Below are 15,265 nucleotides of genomic sequence, written 5' to 3'. Positions count from 1 at the left end.
AGCAACTCTGTGTGGCTCGGAAAAAAAAAACACGTAAAACTCAAAGAACTCTACAGGTAACTTGCACGTAATGGCGGGGAGGTGGGGAGGTGGAGGAAAGCAACTGAGTGGGACTTCTCAGTGCTTTTTACCTTCAAAACGCCAACAAGGACAAAATGCAATCAATCCTGTTTCCAACAAACTTTTCATACTCTCTCTTTATAGAAATGATACTTCAACAAGCAATTGAAAATTGAATAGTAGCTGAAGCCTCAAAATTGCATTTCTCTGAGTGAAATCTTAATAAAATGCATGGGAAATCTTTCAAGTACATAATCAGAGAAACTCAGAGCATCACAGAAAACAACAGCGAGACTGCAAAACACTGTGGGCGTCAAAGAAGTTCACACCACTGCAGAACATTACAACAGTAATTGAAACATTTTAATTAAAGTGATGACCAAAAAAACCCACAAAAYTATCCCACTAGGAAATTCACAGAAGCTCTGCCATCTTCCACAAGTCCTGTGTTTCCAAAGGTTGGTCTTGCCTTTCCAATAGCCCATCTAGAATGTTTTGTGTGTAAAATATCCATCTGCATCAAATCTCACACTCAGCCTCCAAGTCAATTCAAGGAAGAAACCTCTCAGCTAATTTCCTCCTCTTTAGACAATTACCAGCAAGTCAGGCTCTTTTGCTCAGCAGCACCCTAGGATAGAGGCAAGTGATTGATTCAACGTAGGCCACAAAGAGGCTTTATTTTCTCCCACTCACTTGAGATTCATTCGTTTCCAGGATCTTGCAACAACTGGAACAGCAATTCCAGCAGACTAACAGCCCAGATCCTGGCAATCAGCAACATGCTAACGAACAAGTTTAGACCACAAGGGGCAGGTCTGTAAACAAGAAAAGCTTTTTGTGTTGTGAAATACTCAGCGGCTTGAGTGAATAAAGGTGAAGAAACTTCTCCTGCTAAAAGGCCATACTGTCTGAGGCCAAAATATGTTTTCACCCTCTTTCAGAGCATCAGAGGAACACAGTGAACTTAGATGGTTATCTTTCCAACCTGTCAACACTTTGCCCATGGCAGGCCAAGACATGTCACATCCACTTGATATGAAGTTCTGTGAGCTTAGGATAAACTCAAGGGTTATCTTGTAAGACACTCACAGATCTTGAGCTACAGGCAAGATGCGATGTTTAGAAAAAAACATTAGGAAGCAGGTTGATAAATTTTGAGCATACATAAATAGGAATGGAGAGCTCTGGAATCATACAGACTGCATAATACTTCAACATACTTGCTAACTAAACCAAGCAATTTTGATATCACAACTGCAGGTGGAGGATATTCATGCACTAGACAGAGTTTATTTACAAATTATGCTCATATACATAGTACAAGTGAAACACTGTCACTTGCTGTTTAATCCCACTTCAATGTCCATATCTTGCTTTCATCTCTGTTTTGGAATAAAGTGACTCAGATCTACAAAGTAAAGCAACACATGCAAAGGCTTCTTTGCTTAATCAATTTTAAAAACATATCAAACAAACACATATTAAACCCATTTTAAAAAAAAATCCTTTGAGGTTAGAAAAAGCAGCTGAAAGTTATTCTTAAACGTAACAACATACACAGACGTGATTTAAAAAGTGAAAGAAACCCACAATTTATAATCACTATGAAATCTCTAGTCTGTTTTTTCAAAAGCATTTAACTCGGCTTTTTCTTAATAACTAAGTAAATGGGCTTCAAATGAATGTTAGCTGGAAAAAAAAATGAGCCCAGTGTATTGACTCTCTTCTCTGTTGCATGAAGACAAAAATTAGTGGAAAAAAACATGTAATTTGAACTCAATGAAAAACAGTTTATTTTGTTTGTAGAGTAAACTTATCGCTACTTGTCTCTTCATATCCAGAAGTTAAAGTCATTTTACAGAACAATATTTCAAACTTAAGTGTGTGCAATTTACATGTTCAACACAAAAACTACTCCAACTCTGCAAAATTTTTGTTTCCATGCCATTATTCTACTGGGGAGAAAAAGAAATGGTCTCACATTTTAATCGGTTTAAGGCATGATTTCATTTATCCCTTCACTTTTTCTTTAATTAATTAGATTGCCAGCCTAAACATGTCTACTATTTTTAATTCTGATTAGTTTCTTTTTATGCATATCAGTTCAGATTAGATGTCCAATTTTTGCCAAAACTCCCAGACGTTCTGGAAGTCACACAATTACAAACTACATCAGAATTGTTTATTGTCTGGATTTCTTATACATTTTACAGGCACTGAAACATTTTCTTTTTTTAAAAAAAAAAGACTGAGTAAATCTGAAAATTAGTGCTCATCTGATTTGTTCCTATTGAAAGTAAATAAATATTGACTTCAGGAATTTTAATGATTAGCTCTTATCTAACCTGGGAAAATAGGTCTAACATATTAGCAATTATTTTAATCAACAAAGTATCTAAGGGTTTTTTTTTCCAAAAAATAGATCAGTTGTTCAAAGCGAGTCTTCCTAAAGAACAATAACATTTTAAAACACAACTGATTTTCCTAGTCTAAATGTCAGCTCTAGATTAGTATGCTGCTACTGTCTGCAATTTTAGGGACAAAATGTATTCTCCCTTTTGCAAAGAATAAAAAGTGTATTATATTTCAATAGCTTTTCTTTTTTACATCATGGTCCAGAAAAAAACCTTTATAATTTCCCCAAGAAATGTTATGGAGATTTGAGGAGCACAAAGATAACAGCAAATGTCATCCAGACATAAGTGGCATATGAGGGAATGGATTTTTTTTTCTTAGTCTTTGCAATTTGTATACAAGATCAGCAAAATCAGAAGCAAAAAGTTCAAACAGTGAGAAGAAACATCCAGCAATCAAAAATTGAGATTTCCTTGATTAAGATGCAAATCAGTTCAAAGTCTTGGCATTTAACTTCACGGGCACAAATAATTATGAAAGCCTTGCAACTTAAACAGGGCTAAGTAGAAAAGTATGCCTTTGGCACAGCATGTAAAGTTAGACATCATTTAACTCCTATGGAAAGACCAGAAATACTAAGGTTCAAAGGACTACTTGCTTATAAACAATCTACTCAACTTTGTCCCCCTGAAAAAAACTATGCCGAGCAATTAGACAGGCATTAACACTGATTTGAAGGTCAGGCTAAAGCTACTGAAAGCACTTCTGTATAATTTTCAGTCCTACTCTGCATTAAGACATACAACTTTGGACAAATACTCTGTTAGTTAGTTACTTAGGGTAAGTAACCAAAAAAATACCATAAAAAACAAAAAAAAACCAGAAGTATATAAGAATATATCCTGCTTTTGCAAAAAGCAAGTTAATATAGTATGCCTGCTTTTTAATAACTCATTGAGAAATTTTTAAATTCTGACAAATATTGCATTAATAAGATCAGACATTTGCATTTGTTCTGATAGAGGGGAAAAAAGAATCAAAAAGTTGAACAAAAAATATTAAATATAACATTACTTTTTCTCATAAAAACCTTTAAAACAGAAAGTTAATTTTTATTTATGTGTTGCTACAGCATCAAAACTAGGAATAATGAAATGCTTTGAGGGGTAAACTTAGAAGATATCAAAAAGGATGAGTTCCTGTAGTTACAAACCCATGTAGTATCATTGCACAATTATTCTAGTTTAACTTAAAGTCACTTTTATTTTCCTATAAAGTATGTGGTCTTTGTTAGAGACAGGGATATCAAATTCAGTATATCAATGCAAGTCACTACAAGAGGGTGTATGACAAAGATACACACAAAGGATACAAAAGTCTCAAAGGCCTTTTTGTGTGAACTGGTAATTTAGGACATGTTATACCACACACACTCCAATAGCAGAAAAAAGTGTAAAACATCATCCTCCTTGAGTATACTAAGATACATTTTCCCCAAAGAATATACAACTTGCAATAACCATCAATATTCTTAATATAGCAAGACTTACAGATAGATACGAAGACACATAAAATACATATTTTAATCAATATTAGAACTGAAGACAACAAATGACTTCATGTCCAAAAAATGCCTTTACTAATTTACGGTGTTTTGATATGCAGATAAATATTGGAAAACATCTTGCCTTCAAGACAAAATCATATAACAAAAACTTGTTCATTTGTATTCATACTGGAAAGGCGATAAGAGGGAAGCAAGGGAGGAAGGGTTGGGGTCCAAGTTTAATTTATCCTTACTCACCAGGAGATTCTTCTGCCAAATCTAGGGCCTGGGATGAATCTAATGAAGAAACCACACTGACAGCATTTGCAGGAATACCCATAGCAGCTGCAGAAGAGGAAGTGGTTGATTTCTTCGGCTGTACAACAACACTCCTATATGAAGACATAATGTTAGTAAATAACAATGCATGAAAATTCACACATCATGATCCCTGTTTACAAATCCAGCACATATACTTCCATGCCATGCAAAGGACCAGCAATAAATGTACTGCCCCTTCCCTACTGTCTTGTGTCATCATCTTTGCAATCTATTTTAACCTAGAAGACACTTCCTACTTCCTTCTTGCTTCTTTTTCACGGTACAATATAATATTTAAATCACTTTTACAAAATCATGGACAAACGTGGATAGTTACATGATTAGCAGGATGAGTGGCCTGCCAGTAGGTTTTACTTTTTACCTTAGTTTCCCTGAGATTTGCTTTTAAACTTCAGGCAACTATTTACAAAAGATATCATAGTATTCAAAATGAAAGTACTAAAGGAAACTTCTAACACTGAGTATTGCCTAGACATTATACTACTTCAGTAGAAGTGAAGACTTAATTGAAGCATATATGATAGTCTAAACATCAAACAATGTCAGTGTGCACATATTAACATTCACTCAGCTTGATAACTACTGCATAAATGTTAGTACATCTGAAAACAGTAAAGTTTTGCTTATGTAATAAATCAAAATCTTAGGAGTTTCTTCATTTCTTCATAGAAGTTAAACTTCAGGCATTCTATTCAGCATTTTAAATTACACAAGAGAAAAAGATGTAGAGTGTCAAGTTAGGCATGGAGATTTATCGCGTATGTTACTAAGACATCTATTTATGCTATACCAATTTCAATTAAATTGTAGTACTTTACGCCAAATACCTAAAAGGCCTTGTTGAGCATACTTTAAAGGCATTTTTAATTGCAAGTTAGCTCCATAAACATGCAAAAACCCAGCTAATGAGGTAAAGAGTACAGCTGATATATAATGCACTCCCACAGCAGTGCTTACTTTTAATTACCTGGTGCTAACCGTAAGCCGAAAGTCTTCAACATTCAATTTATTTAATCACATCTTTTGTTGACAGCACTATAACTACACACTGAAAGTATCCCCTTAATAGCTTTAAAATATTCATTTTCTAAATAAAGTAATTTTTGTTAGAATTATAACAATAGACTGCATTGACTCTCTTCTCAATCCAAAGGATGTCACAGGACCTAGCCCATGTTACTGATTAAATCAACGTTCTTAATGGCAGGAGTAGGCAGCCACCTACTTGAAGGAAGTATGTCATATCATTATAAGGGTGACTGCTAATGTTAACTATATACTAAAAAAACAAAACCAACAACACCTGAGCCCCAAGTCAAGATATCGTGCCTAAACCATGAATTTTGCTCATAGGTTCATGTCATGTTTCCCAAAACATGAACAGTGGACTTAAAAAAATATATAACAATAATAATTCATATATTTAAACTATCTTCTAAATTATATCCAACATGYCAATTTTTCATTACCTAGGTATAAGAAAGGGATATCTTACTCACACCACCAGATATATATAAATGCCTGACAGCTAAACTTTTACTAGTTTTAGATATTTTACACCTTCCTCTCTGAGATGAGAATTTGGAAACAAACATCCCAAAATTGTATGTGAGCAAGAAAGCTCATGTAAAGATGGAACCGTTACCTTAACACCGCTCATCTGCAGCTGACAATTGATTGAGAAACTAAAAAAAAATAAAACTATGTCTTCTATTTTCCATGCTGTTCCTGACACAATACTATATATTATCATTCCTTCCTGTAAACTTATACTGACCCTCAGCGTGCTTAAGCATAGCTGCACTGAGGGAGTAGTTTCAGCAAGTTGCCAGACCCCCTATAGCTATCCAAGGAGAGGTACATTACGGGCAAAGGAATTAGAGATTATTTTTTCCTGGACTGTGACAGACAGGAAGTCCAAGTAAATGACCACAACAGTCCCTTTTGCCTTTTGAGATCTTTTGCATACCTGTAGAGCTTTGGTAATGCAAGTACAGCTGCTACTCTCATCTTCCGCAGCTGACTTTCCATCAGGTACATAAAAAAAGAGATTACAGTCTAACACTCGCATTATTATTTTCAGTATCTAGCACTAGCCTTCCCTTAAGGTTAATRAATACCAGCACCAGGAATATGACACTAATAAAGAGCTACAAAGGAGAGTTGTTAGTAAGCTTTGTTGTTGTTGTTAATTATATATCATCATTCCTTTTACCTTGGAAGCAGAAAAGGAAGCTATACTTCAACTAAACCACATTGTACAATCATCTAGCATATTCATGAACGCACTTTGATTCAAGGACTATAAACAAGTAATTATACATTGAAGCATAGAAGAACATACGCTGCCTTAGCAGATATGCATGTGCACATGYATTCCATATACAGTCACCACCATGACTCCCAGTAAGTTTTCTGAGAAAAACATTCAGAGTACATTTTCTAGAGGTTTAGGTTGTTCTTCATTCCCCACTGAAAAACTACACATAAAAAATACGGAAATCTTATGCTTTTCTTAAAGCTAAAAAAATTCAATTTATAAATTCTACCATGATGTCTCTATTTGAAGGCCATTTTAGACCTCAGTCACCTTTATTATAAGCTCACTTAGAAAGCTAGACAGTGTTCATGATGCACCCCAACCAGCGACTTCTGCAGGGCAACATAACAGTTCAGCAAGACAAAGAGGCAACAGTATAGAAGTTGGAGAAACAGCTTCTTCATAATAAAAAGTCTAGACCTTAGAAGAAAAGAGAGCCGTAGAACAACTCACCATAATACTGTTTTCTATATTCACACTTCTAGTTTTGACCAGAATGGGTTTTTTTGACAATGATCTTCAATAGTCAATGGAAATGATTCAGACTTTCTCAACCTTAACAAAAATAAACAGTATTTTTGGTGCAGAAAAAAAGTCCCTTTTCCTGACATCAGTGTCACTCTGAGGCATACAGCCAAAGGAGTGTCAAAAATTGTCCTCAAGAGTCCAAAAATATGGTGTAAGGAAACTCCATACTCTGAATGTATTTTCTCTCTCCTGGATAGCTGCCATAATTCCCTGACTCAAAAATCTTTAAAATATTTCAAGAACAATGAACTAAAATATGAAAGTGTCTTGATATATTTATAATTAATCTTTGTTGCTTTATTTGTAATAAAATGTTTAACAACACATAATCTTTCCTTTCAACAGCAAAACTGACCAACGTCACAATTAAAAGATTTATTTTAGGAGTTTCAATTTTCAGGCTTTTTTCAAGGTATGACAGAAGGCTGAGCAGTTACATACAGATTCATATTTCCCATATAGTGAAAAGCAAATTAATAGATTTGAACTACAGACATTGGTCATGATTCCTTAAATTCTGAAATTCATATGTTGTTCCTTCTTTGTGGAATAATATGATACTTTCTCTGAACATTCAGGTGGATATGTAACTGTGTTCAAAAAATACAAATATTTGCCATTAACCTTCAAGATTCCTTTGTCTGCCTCTATCAAAAAACTATTTAAATGCTAAAATAATGAAAATAAAATAAATCCTATTGGCAGACATGTATGAGACAGTGGAAAAATCAAGATTAAAAGATGTAGTAAATAAACTGTGAAAAATATGGAGTATTTAGCATATTACTTACTAAATCAATAAATGTATCAGTAAAGTGTCTTACAAAAAAAAAATGAGCTTTCAGCTTTTCTCCTGTTATAGGCTACATTCTTTTTATAGAGTACATAGAGAAGACCGAGTTCTTTTTTTGTAGCTAAACTGATAAATATTGCTTAAAAAGTTAAATATTGCTACAGATTGATAAAATATTCATAAATAAGTGATGTTACAGTACAAGTGACAGTTTCCCATTTCTTTAGATCTACAAAGATAATATGCTTTAGTACATCTGTAATCATGCATCAGTTCTCTCAGAATAATAATGAACATTAGGCAACTTCACACATGGCTAGAGCCAAAGACCACCACTCGGTTACAAGAAAGACGACCATCAACAAATTTTATTCCTTAACATTCAAACTATCACACCATTTCAATTAACTCTACACTTTTCAGCTACGGGATAAAAAAATATAAGCTAGAAAAATAGTACCAAAAATATTCTTATGACTTATTTCAAGCYCTATGACAAATACCACATTTTAGTGCCTCATTGATATGACTATATTGGGAGTTTTCCTTTTTAAATTTAAAAATGAATTTTTCAGGTTTAAAGTAGGAATTTGAGCATATGAACTGATAAACGTAGGTCAGGCATAGTGAGAACTAGCCACCATAAATACATCTTAGCCAGAAGGTCAGCGTGTTATTAGTCCCAATTATGCTGAAGTGTAAGAAGCCTTCGTGTTGCAGACAATTATTCACTGCTGAACGAGCACAGATCACGGAGCTGAACACTGACTTCCATCACAGACAAAGGCTTACACAATAATGATCTATTCTGCCAAATTCTATAAGGATTTACCTATTGAAATGCTTTCATGTTTTCAGACCACTGATCTTTCTGTTTCAACAAAGATGCAAAGTATCTATAAATACCTACTAAATTTTGAGCACATTTTTCCTAAATATGTATTTTTGGAAGTTGGCAAGTCTACCATGAATTTTAAATATATTTTAAGTTACAAATTTTCCTTGGGCTTGAGTCAAATACTCCTTACACAACATGGGCCAGGCCAAACTGGTGATCTCACTATAATTTAAAAATACATACATGAACTGTAATTCCTCTTGACATACAAGAATTTAAGAATCTGATTCTTACCATTCCATTTTTAGTATTGAACAGCAACATAAGTTGACAGTTTGCCTGTTTCCCTAAGGGACAAAGGTTTTAATTCAAAATCAACAGAAGTTAGTCTTGTTACAGGTTACCAGAATGATGACCACTGCAGGGCTCCTATGCAATGAGCAAAAGCCCAATAAAGAGGATCAGAGACCTACTTTTACCTCTACTTCGTGAGACAGAAAAAGCAGCCTGCTACTTCAGTGTCATTCTATGGGCTCTGCTGTCTGTAGATAATACCCATTCTCTTATGTTCCTCTTGAAATTCCCAAGGAGAAAGGAAGAATAAGACACCCTCTCAAAACCAGAGATCAGAGAGACAGAAGGAAAAAAAAAAAGAGAGAGAGAGAGAGAGAGAGAGAGAGATGATAGAATGAACACAAGGCCTCCTCTAACATTTTGAGAGAGCTTTAAAAATCAGCTTGGCAGGGAGAAGACTTCAAACGGTTCACCTCATCAGCTCCTGCAGAACACAGTATCTCAGGGCGCCAAAAGAGCTGAGCTTCTCATCACAGCTCATACATCTGGTCCTTGACCTACAGATCCCCAATTCTCATATTTTGTTTCTACCTAAACCTGGTAAACTTAATCTTGTAAACAAATTCATTCTTTTTATACTCCAAGTCCATATGAATGATATCTAAATTGTCTAAATTACATACACAAAATTATTCTGATGAAATTTAACAGAAATAGGACATTCAGTCATTACACAGGAGCACACATGCCACAGACTGACAAATGTGTACACATAGGCTGAGGCAAACTAAGCCGCTTACAATCAATGTTCCAAAAAGATAAACAAGCTTATTAACATATCCATTCTCTAAGTTACAGATTTAAGCTCCATAGCACAAGAGCGTGGTTTAAGAGCCTATATTCCACTGAACCGTCAGCATCAGCTTCCTATAATGACATGATTATTGAATGTTTCCACAAAGAGCAGCTGGAGCCAAAAGTGATCAAGTTTTTATTCTAAATCGCACAATAAACACGGCAAGTTACAGGTTATGGGTTTTATTAAATTATCTGAAGAGAAATTTCTGTCCCTTCTCTGCTTTTTTTTTCCCTACACGATTACTCCTGAATAAGAGAACTGATTTTGTAGGACACAGTTTGGACCGCGAATTCACGTCCGTACAGATCTTGGGAAAAAGCCAATGTAAGCCTTGAACTTAATCACGATAAACCCCCTGCACCCACTAATCACGAGATTGTATCTTCATGTAAGATAAGGGGAAGTTCTTTGGCATGGGAATGAACACACACACCTAGTTGTTTCCAAAGGCTTGCAACCTGGCAGCCCTTCAGCAAGGTTTCACTCACATAGCTGTTACTGTATACTCTCCAGCTATGGCAGGGAAGTTGATAATCCTTAAGATATGAGGAGAGTTTTGATTTCTGACACAGCATTCCTGAGATAAATGCAGGATCAGAGAGATGCTTTGAAATTCCCAGAGATACCCCACTGGTAAACTGCTACATGGGAACAACTTTTAACAGTGTCTTTAAATTAAAAAAAGAGAAAGAAAGTTATACGTTAATGCACAGAGCTTGTGTTTGCCACCAGATGATACATTAAATGCAAACCAGACACAGAAAGTTAGAGATCATCCTAGAGTCTATCCTTCCAGACTTTCCCCATGTATCCTTAGTATTTTTACATATTCCAAGAGACAAAAGCTACTATTCCCAACTCTATTAGCTTCTTGTAAAAAGGCTTTTCTCCTCCTAGCACAATTCCTTCCCCCGTTTGTCTCAGRATGCTATTTCAGAGCATAAACTTGTATTTTCAGTAGAGTTGCACTAAACAACGTTACAGTCACCTTCAAGCATTCATGAAAACTTTTCTGTCTATGAAACATTTCTAYTTCAGTGATATATACACAGTTATTTCATCTTCTGGCTTAACTGATTTATTAGCTAGTTAGCAAATACRCTATCATACATCATCATATTCCCATAGATGMAAAACTGTTCATGTCACTACCAGATTATAACTGACCAAGGATAAGGCTTTTACTTACACATCCATTAAGTGTACTTTTGTCTCCTCGATACACCCRCAAAGTAAGGAAATGAAAAATTAAGCCACCTAGAAACACACAGCTGCTAACATATCAGAAGTCACATATAACTGTTGATGGACAAAATATTTTATACTAGTTCAYGACCTTTTCCTCACATATTTAGCCCCACCTATTAAACACAGAAAGTCATACGAAATTAATACCCTCAAGTCATCATTGTGGAGCAGTTAAGGTAACTACAAAAACCCCTACAAAAACAAGGAAATGAAAAGTCAAGACACCTATTTTCCACATGCCCTCTGCTCTGCCATTCACAAGCATGCTCCTGGCTACTACTTTATTCCATGCACTGCAATCACAGTTTTGAGGACTCCTTTTACATGTCTACATACTCCTTCAGCAGACTCTTTTCCTTTCAGCATCTGATACAGTTGTTATGTCTCTACGTTAAGGAACAATGTTCAGAATCATGGTTAAAAATGGCTGGCACTTCAGAGGTGAGAAAAGGAGAAAAAAAATCCATCTGGAATAGTCTGGCAACAGAAAGGTAAAGGGGCAAGAAATAGGAAGTAGTTCATCTTTTCAGTGACTTGCTTTACAATCATATACTGCAATTTAAGGGTTTTTTCACATTTGATTGCTCTGTATAGTTACAGAGCCAAACAGACAAACAACACAGAACTACAAGTGACTTAAGAGTAGCTGTTGAAGCACAGTATTTTGTTAGCATACATTTTCTCAAATTAAATCACATAGTTCCCTTTGATAAGAAGCTTTTAGTATGCTTTATGTAGGTATAATCTACCTACATCGTTAACCTGCTTTACATCAATTCTAATAAGATTTGCAGAAACAGCACATACCTTCAGTTTTCATTTTAGCAATAGCTAAAAATTAATTGCTAAATCCATTACGCTTTTCTGTGCCAGCTCTCCAAACACATGTTATTCTGTGGTTAAAATCTCTGCCACTCAGTAATGAACAATAAGAATTTTCTGAGAAAAAATGAGTCACATACTAGAACCATATGCTTTTATAGCGGTGATAGGCCCTTATAGGGAGTCCCTAGAAGCATTTGGGCAGCCACAGGGACAGAGAGGCATGACAAGTTCTAAGAAAATTCAGTCTCTCTTCTAATTTCTGCCCTCTAACTCCACTGTCCTACTGCCCCAAAACATTTTCTCCTGTGTAGCACATGAGTAGAATACAGTATTTACTTTGAGACAACCACAAGGGGGCTAAAGGCTAGGCTACACCATCTCTGTCTAAACCTAGTCAAACAAGCACTATGTATCTTCCCCCCGGTAATATAGCAAGGTGAACGAAGACGACCTGTGGTGACAACTGTATCCATATCACCAACAAAGTGGCACTTCTACGTACTAGCAAACTGAAACTAGTAGAAGGAAGGCATCCACAGGCTGGCTGCAAAGATAGAGGTGCCAAAGAAAATTCATGGATAAGTAGAGAATCAAAGACTGTTTTAACAACACAGGACTTCTCACGCCAGCTCGACTGCAAGATTTCCGAGTATGACTAAGGCTTTTTTTTAGAGGCAGGAATGCAGATATTACGGGGCATTATGCAATATTCATTTTATTTCTTGATCTTTTGAAATTAACTAAATACACACAGCACAACAGCACTCATTAGATCATGAGCCAMTTCCTAATTTAGGAAATATAAGAAGTATTGTTCCTCTTCTTAAAATGTTTAAGAATTAAGCACTTAGGACAAACTGGGAAAAGCATGATCAGGAAGACAGCTGATTATCTCCTCCAGTGGCACATCACAGTAGTGACCTATAATGTAAATGCTTATTCATCAGTCACCACATTGAGATTCAAGTTCAATGACATATCCTGATGCAGCATGGATCTGTGTCAGTCTTACTTTAGCAGTTATTTCATCTGTTCTACCTCACATTGAATCATAGAATCAAAGAATCAGCAAGGTTGGAAGGGACCTCTGGAGATCATCTAGCCCAACCTCCCTGCTGAAGCAGGGTCACCTAGAGCATGGTAGACAGAGTTGTGTCCAGGTGGGCCTTGAAGATCTCCAGAGAAGGAGACTCCACCACCTCCCTGGGTAACCTGGTCCAGTGCTYCGTCACTCTCACAGGGAAGAAATTCCCCCTCACGGTCAGGCAGAACTTCCCGTGCTTCAACTTCTGCCCATTGCCTCTTGTCCTGTCACACGGGACAACTGAAAAGAGTTTGTCCCTGTCCCCTTGACACCCTCCCTTCAGGTACTTGTACACATTGATAAGATCCCSCCTCAGTCTTCTCTTCCCCAGGCTGAAGAGGCCCAGCTCTCACAGCCTTTCCTCACAGGGCAGATGCTCCAGCCCTCTCATCATCTTTGCAGCCCTACACTGGACTCTCTCCAGGAGCTCCATGTCATTCTTGTCCTGGGGAGCCCAGAACTGGATACAGGACTCGAGATGAGGCCTCCCCAGGGCTGAGTAGAGCAACAGGATCACCTCCCTTGACCTGCTGGCAACAGTCTTCCTAATGTAGCCCAGGAGACCATTGGCCTTCTTGGCCACAAGTACACATTGCTGGCTCATGGTCAACTTGTCACCCACCAGCACTCCCAGGTCCTTCTCTGCAGAGCTGCTCTCCAGAAGGTCAGCCCCCAGCTTGTACTGGTGCCTAGGGTTATTGTTCTCTAGGTGCAGGACTCTGCACTCGCCCTTGTGGAACCTCAGGAGGTTCCCCTCCGCCCAACTCTCCAGCCTGTCCAGGTCTCTCTGAATGGCAGCACAGCCCTCAGGTGTGTCAGCCACTCCTCCCAGCTTGGTATCATCAGCAAACTTGCTGAGGAGGCACTCTGCCCCCTCATCCAGGTCATTGATGAATAAGTTGAACAGGGTGGGACCCAGTACTGAGCCCTGGGGGACGCCACTAGCCACAGGCCTCCAACTGGACTCCACGCCACTGATGACAACCCTCTGAGCTCTGCCTTTCAGCTAGTTCTCAATCCATCTCGCTGTCCACTCGTCTCACCMACACTTCCTGAGCTTATCTAGGAGRATGTTATCGGAGACAGTGTCAAAAGCCTGGCTGAAGTCAAGGTACACAATGTCCACTGCTCTCCCCTCATCYMCCMAGCCAGTCATTCCATCATAGAAGGCTATCAGATTGGTTAAGCAGGATTTACCCTTGGTGAATCCATGCTGGCTACTCCTGATCACCTTCTTTTCCTCCATATGCCTGGAGACGACATCCAGGATGAGCTGTTCCATCACCTTTCTAGGGATGGAGGTGAGGCCAACTGGCCCATAGTTGCCTRGGTCCTCCTCCTTGCCCTTCTTGAAGACTGGAGTGACRTTGGCTTTCTTCCAGTCCTCAGRCWCCTCTCCAGTTCTCCAAGACCTTTCCAAGATGATGGAGAGCGGCCTGGCAACAACATCCGCCAGCTCCCTCAGTACCCGTGGGTGCATCCCATCTGGGCCCATGGATTTGTGGATGTCTAGCCTGCCCAGGAGGTCTCTAATCCTGTCCTCCTCAACCAAAGGAAAGTCTTCCCTTCTCCAGACTTTCTCCCTCACATCCAGGCTGCAGGATTCCTGGGGGCTGCCCTTAGCAGTGAAGACTGAAGCAAAGAAGGCATTCAGTAATTCTGCCTTCTCTGTATCCCCTGTCACCAGGGCCCCCGCCCCATTCAGTAGCAGGCCCACATTTTCCCTAGTCCTCCTCTTGCTGCTGATGTATTTGAAGAAGCCCTTCCTGTTGTCCTTGACATCCCTTGCCAGACTCAGTTCCAACTGGGCCTTAGACTTCCTCGCTGCATCTCTACATACTCTGGCTGCACTCCTATAATTCTCCCAAGCAGCCTGTCCCCTCTTCCACATTCTSTGTATTTTCTTCTTCTGTCTGAATTTGGCCAGGAGCTCCTTGCTCACCCATGCAGGTCTCCTACCCCTTTTACTGCACTTCTTAYTCATAGGGATGCATCGCTCTTGAACTTGGAGGAAGTGATGCTTGAATACTAGTCAGCTCTCCTGGACCCCCCTTCCTTCTAGGGCCTTAACCCATGGGATTCTTCCAAGAAAGGTCTCTGAAGAGCCAAGTCCGCTCTCCTGAAGTCCAGGGTTGCAATCCTGCTTGTTGCCTTAGTTCTTTCCTGCAGGATC

The 15,265-nt window shown here is 38.0% G+C and overlaps 1 protein-coding gene across 2 annotated transcripts in view; it reads right to left on the bottom strand.

The window, feature by feature from the left end:
- Positions 1 to 15,265, bottom strand: part of LRBA (LPS responsive beige-like anchor protein) — a 399,174-nt gene that overhangs the window by 288,496 nt on the left and 95,413 nt on the right. For both annotated transcript variants that reach the window (XM_085313166.1, XM_085313167.1), the window contains exon 31: positions 4,220 to 4,353. In XM_085313166.1, coding sequence (XP_085169292.1) covers positions 4,220 to 4,353 — 134 coding nt within the window. The remainder of the gene's footprint in view (positions 1 to 4,219; positions 4,354 to 15,265) is intronic.

Source organism: Rhea americana, unplaced genomic scaffold (genome assembly GCF_003343005.1).
Source record: "Rhea americana isolate MKP2758 unplaced genomic scaffold, rheAme1 scaffold_38, whole genome shotgun sequence".
Classification (NCBI taxonomy): Eukaryota; Metazoa; Chordata; class Aves; order Rheiformes; family Rheidae; genus Rhea; species Rhea americana.
The sequence above is the reverse complement of the archived record's forward strand: the minus strand, read 5'-3'. Positions and strand labels throughout refer to the sequence as shown.